At 36.6% G+C, this 16136-nt stretch overlaps 1 protein-coding gene and 1 pseudogene across 2 annotated transcripts; both read left to right on the top strand.

Annotated features, from left to right (window-relative positions):
* Positions 1-12452: 12452 nt before the first annotated feature.
* Positions 12453-12949, top strand: LOC119523610 (annotated as a pseudogene).
* Positions 12950-14351: 1402 nt separating this feature from the next.
* On the top strand, positions 14352-14896 carry LOC119523687 (UDP-N-acetylglucosamine transferase subunit ALG13 homolog). Of its 2 annotated transcripts, XM_037822500.1 has the most exons (2): positions 14527-14536; positions 14596-14896. In XM_037822500.1, the coding sequence occupies exons 1-2, from the start codon at positions 14527-14529 to the stop codon at positions 14847-14849; spliced, it is 264 nt and encodes an 87-aa protein (XP_037678428.1). In that variant the 3' UTR covers positions 14850-14896. The 2 variants fall into 2 exon arrangements, with proteins under 2 accessions (XP_037678427.1, XP_037678428.1); XM_037822499.1 differs by having other exon boundaries at positions 14352-14896.
* Positions 14897-16136: the final 1240 nt, after the last annotated feature.

Genomic DNA, 16136 nt, shown 5'->3' with positions numbered 1-16136 from the left:
AATCCACTCATTAATAATCTTAGAAAGTACTGAAATATGTTGAGATAAGGGTTTATACTATTAATCAGTAGCATTTAGAATTACTTGTTATCCTTGGTGATCATTTCCCCACTCAGGAAGCTAGAAAATAGAGCATCTATGTCTGAAAAAAATGTATGCTACAACAGGAGCTGAGAAGGCCTTTTGATAAAGGGGACTCATGGCAGGAAATTTACATATGGTTCAGATCAAGGTTTTCCACACCAAGACTAGAAGACACCCCAGCTTGGTAGGATTCCAGAAAATCTGTAGGAGAAGCATTGCCTGAATTGTCAGTGTGGATCCCTCAGAAAGGTGAGACTTGAGCCTTGCACTTCTACCAAGGTCACCCTTTTATGGAAGGTGGAGGTAAAGGGAAGCCCAGGTAGTTCTGGTGATCCAAGAACACAAAGAACCTGGGCTCCCTTTCTCAGGAGACCCTAGAGAGGCAACAAGACCACAAAGATTTAGAAATGGTTGCATTAGGTGCCTAAGCAGAAGACACTGGGAGAGGGTAACTCTACACTGGAGAATGGAAAAGAACACGTAGTATGTTCCATGCACCTACAAGTGGCATAGAAAGAGTCAAACTGAAGGTGGCTTGCAGTTGAGAGTGGGACTTGACCATGGCACACGGGGACCAATGACCAGATGGGAGCAAGGACATCTTGCAGGATACCAATGTGCATAGACTGCTCAGGCCAAAGCCTCTTTCCTATACCTTGTCAGCATTTGATCTCTTTGTCATTAGATTGAGCCCTGAAGGAAAAGCAGTGATGGAGGGAAGAAACTGAATGAATTAGGATAAATTTCCACCACCTAGAAGAAGTAAAAAGTAAATAAATAAAATAATAGAAATAAAGTTCCGTTACCTTCCCAGCATACCTGAATACGTAGACCCGGATTTGTAACTGCTATACCATGTCCTTCATGAAACAGATTGGTTTTTGTACCAGCAGACTTCAAAGCAGCAGAATAATAATTCTCAGATGCATGTATATCTCTGTTCTTCTTTCTAGGCCAGAAAACAGTGTCTTCAGACTAGCACCAACCTAGGGAACCATTAAGGAATAATTCCTTAACAATAATTTTGAAAGTTGAGAATTTTCGAGTTATTTGTGTATACTAATGTCAAAGTAGGCATCATTGATTTATAAAATCTCCATCTCTAAAATTATGTTTTAGCATCTCTTAAAGAGATGCAACTGTACTTGCTCTGTTACCCATTCACCAATATAAATTTTCATAAAGAACGAACTGTTTGGCATTTGTGTGATAATAGCTTTGCAGTTAAGAGACCAGGATTATTACAAGTCTTTGGTAAACAGGATTAACTGAAAAACTGATTTGGGTAGGCCTTCACTTTGATTTGGAGTAGGGTTTAGCGAAGCCTTATTCCTCCATTCTAGGTTGGCTTTTTCATAATACTCTTCCATCAAACTGTGCTCCTTTCCTTCAATGAAGGTCTGCACCTCCCACTAGACTGTAATCTACGGGAACAGGAGCCTTGTATGATTTTGCTCCTGCCAGTAACGCCAAGCCTACCATAGTGAATGTTAACTAAATGGATTAGTGCAGTCACTAACTGTTCATCTTACCAGTTTGGTTTTCAAATATGGTACTTGGCAAGATATTATCCTTCCCCCATTTCTTCCCCATTCTGTGCCCTTTTGTTCCCTTGGGGGAACAGATGTAACGATACCAAACAAATTCTACAAAACTTTTGATTTCCTCACTTGTTTTCCTTCCTCTGGGTTAAGAAGCCAGAATAATCAGAGCAAAATAAATATCTTGTTTCTATGTCAATGCCAGTTATAAGTCTTTGGAATCATTCCCATCTCTGATTGCTCTCTCAGGTATCTTATTAATATGGCTGTTTGGCGATGGTGCCCATGATGGAGTTCCAAACTTTAATAGTCATCTCAAGGTTGTGCAGCAGGGTACAAACTCTACAGCTTGTCTTAGAAAAGGGCAAGAGTTCCCCCCGGGTCCAGATCTGACATTCAGAATTACTCCTGTCTGGCTGGCTAATGAGGTAAGAACAGATCCATCCATACTGATATACTGTAACCTCTTTACAGTATTGTGTGTACAGAAATTTTCCCATAGTGAACTACTTATAGTAATAAGAGGCTGTGACAGTACCTATACAATGCTAAAGCAACACATAGTAATATCCTGAAGAACAAAAAAAAAATGCATTTATCTGATTTCCTGAATGTAGAAAAAAAACATAGAAATATTAGAGTCCTTGGATTGAGTTTGTTGGTCAGTTCAGACTTTAAAAAAAAGCATTATTTGACTGTTTTGTTTTTCCTGCTAAATTGACTGAATATACCAGATGCTTAAGTGTTATAGAAAAATGTGTATTCTAAAAGATTTGCAGTTGTATTCCAAGATCCATGCCTCTGATTTTTTTTAATGGAGTTGCTCAGCTACTGACTGATATGAAAAAAAAATGACTATCGATCTATATCAATAAGTATCCATATAAATCTATATCATCAATCTATATGTATTTATCTACTTATATATGTCTCTCTATATGTTTATCTGTATATAATTTCCACAAAAATTGTGATTTAATTACTAGCCCCATGCCTCTTCCAATTACCTCCAGGCTGCTAAAGATTCCATCAGGGATTTTTATGAGCCTTGTGTGGGCCATTTAGGGAACACAACTGTGACCTTTTAAACATCTCGCTTCACTGCTCTCTAGCTACTTTAGCTTGAGCAAGGCCAAGCTTTGAAAGGCAGCTGAGCAACCCCATCTTCATTCTAAGTGTTAATGTGATATCTGCATAATTTGATCTCCTCATTCTAAATACCAAATCTTGTTTCCAGAAGTTAATTGGTTTTCTTTCCTTTCTGTTTTTATTTTTTAATTTAGATATATTAACAGATTTTGTTTGCATTTTAATTTTCTCAGTTTGGGCAAGGCCCACATTTCAATTATAATTATTTGGGCTCACCATGGGATTTATATATTTTAAAGACTGCATTAATTAGCTCTCAAGCAGAAAATAAATTTTATTCCTCCTCAAATGTATTATCAGCAAGCATATCCAAATGACTTTCAGACAGCTTCAGGGCATTTGTAATTCAGGGTACAGCCAAGACCATTGTGTTTCTTATTAAGAACCCTTTGCATGGTGTTAATTTACTCAATTTGTAAGACCAAAGATGATCTAGATTTAAATATATAGATATATAGCCTCTCTCTCTTTCTCCGAAAGGGGAAGTCAACAGGCTTAGGCTCAAGATACAACCTACTTTACACTGAAGAAATTGTGGAATCTGAACACTGTGTGTGTGTGTGTGTGTGTGTGCATGTATGCAACATACCAGCGTGAGAGGTAGCTCTAGTGACATAGTTCAAAGCGTGCATAATTCTGGAGCCAGACTGCCTGGACTCAAATCCTGGCTCTGCCACTTACTGACTCTGTGAACCTGGACAATTCAACTTGCCTGCCTATATCCCATGATTCTCATCTTTTAAAGTGGAAATGATAATAGGACCTTCTTCCTAGGGTTGTGATGTGATTAGATAAGCTAATTCATGCTTATAACAGTACCTGGCACATAACAAGCACTATATACTAGCTATAATGATAGTAACAGGTTCTCTACGAGGGGTGGAATTTTTCAGTGCAGTCCTCTAGGTGATGGAGATACAGCTGTGACTAAAATAGACAAAGATCTCGACCTCATCAGGGAGCATGATGATAAACAAACAAATATATATAATTTCAGGAAGTAATAAGCGTAGTGAAACAGAAAATGAGAAAAAAATAAGAAAGAAGAAAGAAAAAAGAGAGAAAGGACTTTAGAGGTTAAAGGGACAAAGAGTGATAGAGCATATTGTCATTTTTAGTAGTAACGTGAACTCCCCTTTGAGGAGGTGACATTTGATTAAGGACCTGCAAAAGAAAAGTTTTTCTCACCTTGGTGGGTTATGTCTTATTAATCCATATTTAAAGATGAGGTAACTAAAACTCAACTCAAAAAAGTCATCAGTATCTTACCATTAGTCACTTTACACCTAATCAGAAGCAACGTCTTACATAAAATACTGGAGTTCTATTCAGGCAATTATACTTGAAGCATCCATTCCACGTACCAAACACTATGTTGAATCTAAACCATTTCTTTTATGTTTTCGGTTTGTAATTACTGCTGGTCTCATCGCTTTCAGAAGATTTGCAGTGAATCTGGAAAAAAATACAGATGCCATATTTCCAAATGAAACATTTTAACATTATTGGGATTTTCCAAACTAAGCATAATTAAACATATTTCAGAGTAAGTTATCTGCATATAGAGTTGGCATCAGCCTTGACAAAGAGGGAATTGTTGAGTTCTACTTAAGAAAACCATCTTCCCACTGAATAGATTAAAAGACAAGAAAATAACAGGCCCTTTTTTGGTGCTGCTGATTGTAAATATCCTTTCAGTGATTGGGAAAACTCATAATTAATTTGCCTGAATAAATGAAAAGTAATAACTCAAACTGGCAAAATTTGGTAAAATGACTGGAGTTTTCATCTACCTGAAGCAAAGTAATCAACATGTTTGTGTTTCTCAGTTTTCTATGGGTTGTTATAGATGCAGTTTATAAAACTCATTCCGTGTTTTATTCACCACTCAATCCTCAGAGGCAAGAAGAGTTTCTGGCATATAGTAGGTGTTCCGATAAATATTTGTCAAACAAAATAATAAAGTAATTCATATACTATATATGTAAATAGGAATTCATAAAACCATCTCTAAGGGTTTGCCTACAGGTTACTGCCCTTATCTAAAATTTAACTGCATTAGCATCTGAAAATCCTCAAGCTCCCCATGGAGGTTAACCTGTGGTGATGGGATGTATTCTTGATTACTGCCTGGGCAGCCACTTGCTTCTCAGAATTTTTCTTAGGCAGAAGGTCTCACACACCTATGCGGAGCCATCCTTTCCAGTTAAGAACTCATCTTTAGTATTCAATCCCCATCTAGGGCTCTTGGTGAGGGAGCTGTGTTTAGTCTCTTAATAACAAAGAAAAATTCCACTTTTGCTTAGGATGTGGAAAGCCATAAGAGAACACTGCTACCATTCTAATCATGAGAAAAAAACTGGATAACTTGCAAAGTCATAATTTTTGAGCCCATCAGAGAGCTGAGGTTGTAAAACAACACTATGAACTCGATTCCAAAGTGACAAGCCCCTCTGAGGAAAGGCAGAGAAACACAAATTGTTCCACTAGGAAGAAGAGGTGGCAATCATAAAACCAAGTGAAAAGAAAACATGAAATTTTAATGAATTTTTAAATGCCAAGTGTGTGTTAACATGGCAGTTTAGAATGGCATACACAAGGTGAGTCTGCGCCCACTTGCCAACTGTCTATGAACTTTCACCAGGTGATTACAAGAAAGGTTGGAGTCAAGCAGGAGATCTGAGAGAGCCCTTCAGTGTTATAGGCACTCAGGGCTTGCTGAGGTTTCAGAGTGGAGGAGGAGTATCTAGAAGTGATTATCTGTGCTCCAGGACTTGCATAAGCATAAGGTGATGAGCAGCTGCTACTTAGGGACACCCATGAAACTAGCAAAACATGCCCATAGCTGGGACCCCTCTCTAACGTGAAGCCCAAAGCCCCTGCAAATGGGGAAGAACATGAAACCTGCCCATGTCTGGAAACTGACCGTGCTTTATAGGAAAAGCCAACTGCCACTGGGCCCCACCTATCCCAGGCAAGCAAAGTTTGGCTGTTGCTGGGCAAGGAATAGAAAACCCACCCTCTCCACTCTGCCTTTATACTATTCAAAAGCCACCTGCCACTGGGGAAGGAATGGGAAATCTGCTTGTGTGCATGATCTTGGTTTAAGAGAAAACAAAGGTCAGCAGGTGTTGGGAAAAGAGAAGGAAACTGCCTCACACCTAAGACCCCTTCTGATATAAGGCATATTTAGGCTTCCATTGAGAGAGGGGCAAGAGACTTGTCTGCCACTGGGGAAGGGCAGAACACTGAAAAAGATACCCTGCCGAGGCTGAGTTACACAGGGCCTGTCCAAGACTGAGGCTATAGCAGGAGAAATGCAGAATTCCACCTTGTACCAGTAAGTCTGGTATCTGGTAATAGAAAATAACAGCCTATCTCTGGGAGAGTGGCAAGAGTATATAAAGAAACAGTCCTCTGTGCCAAAGCATACAGGGCCAACAGAAAGCTAAGGGTGAGAAGGAAAACTGAGAGAAACCCGACAGCACTCCAGGTGTCACACAAGTCACCTCTACTAGAGCAATTTGAGGCCAGTGGTACATTCAAGGTAAATAAAAAAAGCAACCGCAAAACCAAACTCCAACTCAGCTATTAAACCGAATCAAGTGAAGAAAAGGCATGGCCATTTCCAGGTATAAATACTATTAACCATAGTCTCTACATTTTCTTTTGCACACAATGTCTGGCATGCAATCAAAATCACAAAAACGAAAGACAAAATAACATTTAAGTCTATAAGAGATAAAGCAATCAATAAGTCAAAAGCAAGAAAAATGAAAGCTCCACTGTTAAGAGAGAAAAGAGCCAAAAGAACCATATCTAGAAATGTCTTGGATGTTGGAACAATGAGAATAGGACTTTAAAATATGTCACTTTTAAAAATTATGATTAATAAGTCAAAGGATATAGTGGAAAAGATGCATGAACAATGATGAGTATCAGCAGAGAGAGAAACCATGAAAGACGGTTAAATGGAAATGGTAATGTAAATGTAATATCAGAGATGAAGAACTTCTTTCACAAGGTCATCAATGGAGTTGAGAGCAATGAACTTGAATTAAATGAAAGGAAAGTGTCCATACCCAGTGCCCAGATCTTGGTTTCCAAATACCAGTCCCCGCTAAAATGAACCAGGACTCGTTAGAGAAATGGGTGGTTCTAGGGCTAAGGAAGGGAAAATCCTAGATGTCTTTGAAGCATCTTGCATATCTCAGATATAAGGAAGTGTCCAAAATAAATAAAGAAATAAAAATGATAGGTGAATGTCCATAGAACACAGGAGCCAACCTGAAAGAGTTCCCAAAGACCAAAGCTTGAACAATTTGAGCAACCAAATAAATATAATAAGAATAGCATTGGATTATAAAGCACAGAATAAAATAAATATCCATGAATCCACTGTGACATAAATTATTGAATAACAGTTAAATGGAAGAGGAATAAATACTCCTTATAAAAGAATTCCAAATACTTTAAGTAGCTATTCCCCTTCTTTCCAGGAAGGGAACTAATTTTCCTCCCCTTGAGTGTATGCTGGACTTACTGCCTTATTTCCAAAGAATATGGAAAGGGAAACAACTTTGCAGTGGAGAAAGCTGGCAGACATCACCTTAACCAAGCAACCAAAGTTAACATCACCAGTGATTAGTCATGTTATGTCATATCCCCTCAAATATGATGTGATAAGAAAAGCACCTCATCTCTGTGATATTCTTCTCCAAAACCTATAACCCCACTCTAATCATGAGAACACTTCAGACAAACCCAAATTGCAGGATAGTCTACAAAATGTTTGACCAATGCCTTTCAAAAGTGTCAAGACCGTGAACGACAAGGAAAGACTGTGAAACTATCACAGACCTGAGAAAACAAAGGAAACATGATGACTAAATGCAATGTGGAATACTGGTTTAGATCCAGGGACAGGAAAAGGGCATTAGTGAAAATGTAAATAAAGTCTGTACTTTGGTTAATATTGTTGTATCAAAGTTAATTTCTTAGTTTTGACAAATGTAACCATGGTTGTGTAAAATGTTGACATTAAGGGACGTTGCATGAAGTATACATGGAAACTCTCTGTACTATATTTTTAACTTTTCTGTAAATCTTAAATTATTCCAGAATAAAAAGTGCAATAAATATGGAAAGAAATAAAAACAAAAAGTACCCAAACTGAAGCACAAATTGGAGTCCCAAAATGAGGAGAGGAAAGATAGAGCAGAAGAAATATTTGAAGATATAATGGCTGATCATTTCCCCCAATTTAGTGAAAGACAGTAAGCCACAGATCCAAGAAGCACAGAGGATCCTAAGCAGGATAAATGCGAAGACCAGCACATCTAACAATATCAGAGTCAAACTGCTAAAAATAAAAAAAATAAAATAAAACTTTGAAGTCAGCAAGAGGAGGAAAAAAACCCAGTATGTTCACCAGGTCATAAAGAAGAATGAGAACAGATTTCTCATCAGAAACAATGCAAATAAGAAGACAGAGTGACTACTTTAAAGTACTGAATGAAAAAAAAACAAAACAAAACCCAGTCAACCTAGATAGCTATACATGATAAAAATAGCACTCACAAAATGAAGGTGGATTAAAGTTTTTTCAGACACACACACGCACACACATACACACAGCTAAGAGAACTTATTGCCAGAAGACTTTCAAAAAAAATAATAAAAGAAGTGATACCAGAAGCAAATTTGTATTTACACAATGGAGTGAGCAATAATGTAAATTGTAAAAAAGTTGGTAAATAAAAATACATTTACTTTCGTATTTTAATTTCAACTGAACAAAAATAAGACAATGTATCAAAATTTGAGGAATGCTACTGTAGCAATACATAGAGGGAAATGTATTCCATTAAATGCTTATATTAGAAAAGAAGAAATATCTCAATTCTAGGGCCTAAACTTCCAACTTTAAAAAACTAGAAAAAGAATTACAAACTAAACCCAAAGGGAGAAGGAAGGAAATAACATAAGATTTAAAATAGCATGAGAAATAGAAAAAACAATGGACAAAATCAATGAAACTAAAAGTTGTTCTTTGAAAATATCAATTTTTTTTATAAATCTCTAATCCAACTGATCAAGAAAAAAAGGAGAGAAGACACAAATTACCAATATCAGTAAAGAAAAGAGAAATACCACACTAGATCCTTCAGACATTAAAGGACAATAGGGGAATATTATCAACAACTTTATTCCAATAAATTTGAGAACTTAGATGAACTGTGCAAAATTCCTTGGAAGACACAAACTATTAGCTCTCATTCAAAAAAGAATGGATAACATTTATAACCATATATATATTAAAGAAATTCAATTCATAGTTTAAAACCTTCCTGCAAAGAAGACTCTAGGTCCAGATGACTTTACTAATGAACTCTACCAAGCCCTAAAGTAGGAAATATACCAATTGTACACAAACTCTTTCAGTAAATGGGGGGGCACTTCCCAACTAGACACCAGAATTACCATGATACTAACACCTGACTAAGATTTTACAAAAAAGGAAACTACTGACCAATATTGTTCTTGGATATAAATGCAAACATTCTTAATACAATACTAATGAATCAATTTGGGCAACATATAAACTGGTTTTTGCCTCACAACCAAGTGGGTTTTATCCCAAGAATGCAAAGTTGAGTCAACATTAGAAAATCAATATATTTTACCATATTAACAGACTAAAATGTAAATCATATGAAAAAGCACGTTACAAAATTCAGCATTTATTAATGATAAAAATTTGCATTAATTTAGGAATAAAAGGGACCTTCTTCAACCTAATGCAGAGGATCTGCAAACATTTAGCTACTATCATATCTAATAACGAATACTGAATTATTTCCCCCTATAATTGGAAATAAGGCAAGGATGTCTGTTCTCACCTTTTACAACTCAGCTTTAGGAGGTTCTAGCCAGCATAATAACGCAAGAAAAAATAAAAAGGCATACAAATTGGAAATAAAGAAGTATCACTGCCTTTATTCTCAGATGGCATAATAATCTACAAAGAATATTGCTTTAATTTCCTAGCTGTTAAAACAAATAGCATACAATGGGTTGGCTTGAACAACTGGAATTTCTTGGCTTAAAGTTTTGAGGCTAGAAGTTCCAAAATCAAAGCGTCAGCAAGGCAACGTTTTCACCCAGAAGACTGTGACATTCTGGAGCCAGCTGCTGGCAATCCTTGGTCCTTGGCTCTTCTGTCATGTGGCAATATATGTGGTAGCATCTTCTCCTTTCTCTTCCAGGTTCCATTGACTTCCATCTTCTGGCTGTTCCCCATGGCTTTCTCTCTCTGTCTGAATTTCATTCTGCTTATAAAGAACACCAGTAATCCGAATTTAAAGCCCAACTAATTCAGTTGGGTCACTCCTTAACTGAAGTTAAGATCTCTTAACTTAAAGAGATCTTATTTACAATGGGTCCACACCCACTAAAATGAGGGCCAAGACAAAGAACATGTCCAAAATAGGGTACAAAATTCAATCCACATCAAATATCCTTAGGAATCTACCCAAAAATCTATTAAAGTTAATAAGTGAATTTAGCAAGGTCACGGGATAAAGGGTCAATATACAAACATTAAATGTATATTTATATACTATTAATGTACAGTTGGAACCTGAAATTTTATAATATCATCTACAATAGTATAAAAACATGAAACACTTAGGAATACATTTTGCAAAATATGTGCAAGACATGTACATTGAAAATGATAAAGTATTGCTGAAACAAATTAAAGTAGACCTAAATAAATGGAGATAAATACTGTGTTCATGGATCCGAAGACTCAATATTGGTAAAGTGTCAATTACCTCCATTCAATCTATAAATTCATTGTAATTCCTATCAAAATCCTGGCAAGATTTTTGGAGAAATTGACCAGCAATTCTAAAATTTATATTGAAATGCAAAAGACCTTGAAAAGCCCACATATTTTTGAAAAAGAAGACAAAATTGGAAGGCTTATAAAGCTATATAATCAAACAGCATTATATTAGCATAAGAATAGTCATATAGATCAATGGAACTGAATAGATAGTCCAGAGACAGACTCACACATATATGATCCATTAATTTCTAACAAAGGTGCAAAGGTAATTCAATGGGGAAAATAATTTAACAAATTGTGCTTTATACACTTAAAGTGTATCATGGGTCCATGCATAAGAGCTTCAACTATAAAACTTCTATAAAACAACAAAAGAGAGAATCTATGTGAAGTTGGGTGATCAAAGACTTCTTAGATAAGACAAAGAAATTATGAACCATAAAAAAATAACTAACTTGGAATTTATGAAAATTAAACACTTCTGTATTCAAATCACATGAAACAGACTGGGAGAAAATACTTGAAAAACACATATCTGATAAAGGTCTTGTATCCAGCACATATAAAAATAATATATGTCTTATTATATTATAATTTAAAAAGACAGCTATTCAAATAAAATCAGCAAAATATTTGGACACTTAACTAAAGAAGACATATAAATGGCCTATAAGCACGTGTAAAGATGCTCAACATCTTTAGTCAACATGAAAATACAAATTAAATACACAATGAGATAACACTAGATACCCAATAAAATGGCTAAAGTTAAGAATAAAAACTAACAATGGTAAGTGTTGAGGTAAGAGTGTGGTGCAATTGTAAATCTCATACCTTGCTTGTTGGAACACAAAATGATTCAGTCACTTTTGTCGTTTCTTAGAAAGTTAAAAATATGTGTACCATATGATCCAGAAATTCCACTCCTAGGTATTTACCCAAGAGAAATGAAAACATACGTCCATACAAAGACCTGTATGCAAATGTTCATAGAAGCTTTATTCATAATAGATAAAAACTGAAAACAATTGGTGGTGAATGGATATACTCATTGTATTAAACACATACAATGGAGCTCTCTTCAGCAATAAATAGGAACAAATTACTGATACATGTAAAAACAGTGACAGATTTCACATCACGATGGTAAGTGAAAAAAGCCAGGCAGGTAAGTGTATGTTTCCATTTAAATGACCTTCTAATAATGGCAAAAAATAAAGGCACGGGAAACAGATCAGTGGTTTCTAGTGAACTGGAGGTTGGAGAAGGGGGCATGAGGAAATTTTTTGGGATTATGCAAATTTCTATAGTTTGATTGTGGTCCTAGTTATACAACTGTGCACTTAAAAAGGTAAATTTTATTACATAAAAATTATACCTCAATACAAGTTGAAAAAATGTAATAGCAACCACTGCAGGGTACAGACAGGTAGTTTAGTCATACATGATTTTGTCTGTATACACAGTGAAATTATGAATTCTGAGATAGAAAATTCATTTAAGTATTTTTTTTTCCTGCCAAGATACCAAGAACTCTTAGAAAATGCCACAGAATCATAACATTTTATACTGGATGTGAATTTAAACATCATCCAGACTGAATACCACATTTTACAGGTGAGGAAACTATGGCCTAAAAAAGCTGAATGATCCCAAGAAATCCGAAGTCTAAAAGCTGGGGTAGATTGTTCCTCAAAATAATCCAACCAGATTTACCCAAAACTGTAGACGAAATGTCTAAATAAACCTAAGCAAGTCTTGGAGCTGATGTAACAAGTTAAATCCCATTAAGAAACAAAAGTGCAGGGAGGCTGGGCCTGTGGGAAAAGATGGAGTTAGTGCAGGTCTTGAGGCAAGGGCTACAGCAGATCAGCAGCCTGGTGGTCTCCACGGCTATCTCTGAGTTTTTCTTCATGTTGAATGGTGTCAGGGTTGGTAAATGAGTGGGGGAAGACAAATATAGAAACAAATACTATGAAGACAACAAGCAGTTGGATGTCGTCGATGGGTTATATATACTACTGAAATGAATGGCAAGAACACATTCTGGGATGTGGCTGGAAGCATGGTGATGCCTGAATGGAAGTATAACCGCAGAATGTACAGATGAAAAAACTAAGACACAGGAAAGTTGAGCTGGCATCATTGGCTTCACTGTATGACTGACGATCCTCCGACAACAAAGCTACTTACTGCTCATAAATTCATTTGGGCAAACCAGAAATTCAATGTGAGTGCTACTCCAGAACAATATGTACCTTATTCCACCACTAGAAAAAAGACTCAGGAGTGGGTCCCACCTTTAACACCCCACAAGTAAAGGCAGTGAAAAATTGTTTAAACAGATAAAATATGGTCTTTTCATGTCATTGCACTTTTACTGCTTACCATTAACTTGATTAAAATTGTGTGACCAAAAAAAAAAAAAAAAAGCAAAGTATCACATTGGGCCTTCAAAACTGTACAACAAAATGTTACTATTATTCTAGAGTCAGGAAGAGAAACAGTTGTATTTCAAGAAAATGTGTCCTTAATAGATCAGAGAAATAAAGAATTCCAACTTTCCTTCATTTCTCATTTCCTTCTTTATATGTATTCAAATGGTTGACTCAACTTGTCAATGTATTTTCCTATTCAATATTATAATATGAATGGGGAAGGGGGCGGGCAATGGCTCTTGCACTGTCTACCTTAATAGGTCAGGAGATTGCAAACTTTTAGATTCAAACTCTTAAAAAGGTCAACATGAGCAGAGGTGAGCAGAAGCTAAGGCCAAGCAGATACAAGATTATTTATTAATCTATTTCCTTCCCTTACCCCATTGTCACTCCTACCCATCCTACATTCCTACCATCTAGGACCACTGGTGCTTACATACATGACTTCCTTCATTTACCCATAATAATTATATCTTGTATGTATGTAGGCAATAGAAACACAACTAAATGGTGGTTCAAACACTTTAGGGGTTCTTAATTTTCATAAAGTAAAAAGTCCAGAGGTCGGCCCCGCACCACGCTCAGCTCGAGGTCGGACGTCGCGAGCGCAGTGGCCGCTCCAACGTGAGTCGGCAGGCCGCGCCTCCACTCACCTAGCTCGAGCGACAGTCTCGAGTCCCGGGGCTCAAGTCCGGCCTGGCCTTGGGGTCCTGGTTGAACGTGATTCGGAGATTGGGGAGGACACTGGCCGTACTGACTCCGGTCTGGACTCACGGCTTGGATTGCGGAAGAGACCGCGGGTAGCACAGGCTGGACGGGCGGCGGCTGGAGGAGTAAAAAATAGTTTGCTGAGACTTCTGCTTCTGGCCATGATAGAGTAACAGACACTGGATTATTCATTTCACATGAAACAACCAAAAGATGGATAAATATATTAAACAGTGATTTTCAAGACACTAGACATCAGATCCAAGAAGCTCAACAAACTCCAAGCAAGTAAAGTAAATGTCCCTAAAGCACATCATAATCAAGTTTCTCAAACTCAGTGATAAAGGGAAAAATCTCAAAAGAATCCAGAGTAAGAAGACAGGTTAAGTACAGAGGAACAAATATATGGACAATAGCAGATTTCTCAAGGATACAGTGGAAGCAAGAAGAGGGTGGGGCAACATCTCTAAAATACTAAAAAAAAAATCAACCTAGAATTCTATATTTAGAGAAAACATCTTTCAGAAGCAGAGGAGAGATCCCACCCTTGCTACTCGGACTTGTAGAACCCTCACGATGAAGTGCCTGTTTGTTACTGTGGGGACCACCAGCTTCGACGACCTCATTACATGTGTGTCAGCACGTGATAGTCTCCAAATCATCAAGAGCCTTGGTTACAACCGACTTATCCTACAAATTGGTAGAGGAACGGTGGTACCTGAACCATTCAGTACTGAATCATTTACTCTGGATGTTTACAGGTACAAGAATTCATTAAAAGAAGACCTTCAGAAAGCAGATCTTGTTATTAGTCATGCAGGTGCAGGAAGTTGTTTGGAGATCCTGGAAAAAGGAAAGCCACTTGTCGTGGTTATAAATGAAAAGTTGATGAACAATCATCAGCTGGAATTGGCAAAGCAGTTACACAGAGAGGCGCATCTTTTCTATTGCACCTGCCATACACTTCCTGGGCTGTTAAAGTCAACGGACTTCTCAACCCTGAAAAGTTTTCCTCCTGGCCAGCCAGAAAAATTTTCTGCATTTTTGGATAAAGTTGTTGGATTACAAAAATAAATGCTAAACTCTCAACAATTTAAAAATACCCCCACATCCAACCTGTACAATGTGATTAAATCAAGTATATATATTTGCAGAATGATATAAATTAATAAAATTCCTATATCCGTAGAAGGCATAGAAAATTTTGTGGTGTGGACATTTGCATTTGGGTCCCAATCCTAACTGCAATTTAGTAAACCTTGATTTTCCCTAATCTTCATATTTTAGTAAAAGAGAAGTATAGTGAGCATTCACAGGTTTTATCCTAGAATCCCAAATGGTTTTGGAATCATGAAAAAGTCAGTTAAATTTGAAAACTTTTTAAGAAAAAGTTCTTGATAAGAACTATAAATGTAGTTAGTTTGATGTTCCTTAGACTATAAAATGAATGAGTGTCAGCACCTTTAACTTCACAGTTGGGGGGGAGGCAAACAAAAATGATAGATTGTACTCTGTGAAATAAAATGCTCAATCATTGCCTTAAAAAGGTTAACTATGAAGTCAGTTGATGTATTGTACCTAGTCAAACTACTTTCATCCTGAAGAACAGAGGAGAATGGCTGTGCTAACTTTTTTCTCTAAACTATAAATAGAAAGTGACAAAATAATCTCATCCAATGTCAAAACTTTACTGGTTTGAAAAGAATAAATTAAAAAAGACTTCTATAAAAAAAGCAAAAGAGAAAGGCATTATCAGACATACCGAAGCTGAAAAATTATATCCCCAGCAGAACTGCACTAGAGGAAATGTTAAAGGAAGCCCTTCAGACAGAAAAAAAAAAAAGTCTCCAAATGTAAATCTGGATGTTATGCACAACTTTATACCAGTAAGTTAATTGAAAGAGATAAACATCCATAAACAATTCATGAAGAATAGCCCTATACAATCCCTCTAGTAAGTGTATACCCCAAAGAATTGAAAGCAGAGACTCGAACAGATTTTTACACACTGGTTTTCACAGTGGCACTATTCACAATTGCCAAAAGATGGAAGAAACCCAAGTGTTCATCATTCAGTGAATGTATTTAAAAAATATGGTATATAGAATGGACTTTTATTCAGCATTTAAAAGAAATGAAGTTTTGATTCATGTGACAACAGGGATGAACCTTAAAGACATTATGTTGTATGAAATAAGTCAGACACAAAAGGACAAATATTTTGTAATCTCACTGTTATGAAATTGTTAGAATAAGTACACTCATGAAGTTAGATTCTAGAATGTAGGTTACTAGGGACTGGGTTGGGGGTAAGGAATGGGGTGTTAATGCTTAAGTTGTACAGAATCTCTATTTGAGTTG

The sequence above is a fragment of the Choloepus didactylus genome, chromosome X (genome assembly GCF_015220235.1).
Source record: "Choloepus didactylus isolate mChoDid1 chromosome X, mChoDid1.pri, whole genome shotgun sequence".
Lineage (NCBI taxonomy): Eukaryota > Metazoa > Chordata > Mammalia > Pilosa > Megalonychidae > Choloepus > Choloepus didactylus.
The sequence above is the reverse complement of the archived record's forward strand: the minus strand, read 5'-3'. Positions and strand labels throughout refer to the sequence as shown.

Excerpts from the sequence above, each read along its gene's own strand:
- LOC119523687 (XM_037822499.1), top strand. The coding sequence starts at position 14,352 with ATGAAGTGCCTGTTTGTTACTGTGGGGACCACCAGCTTCGACGACCTC.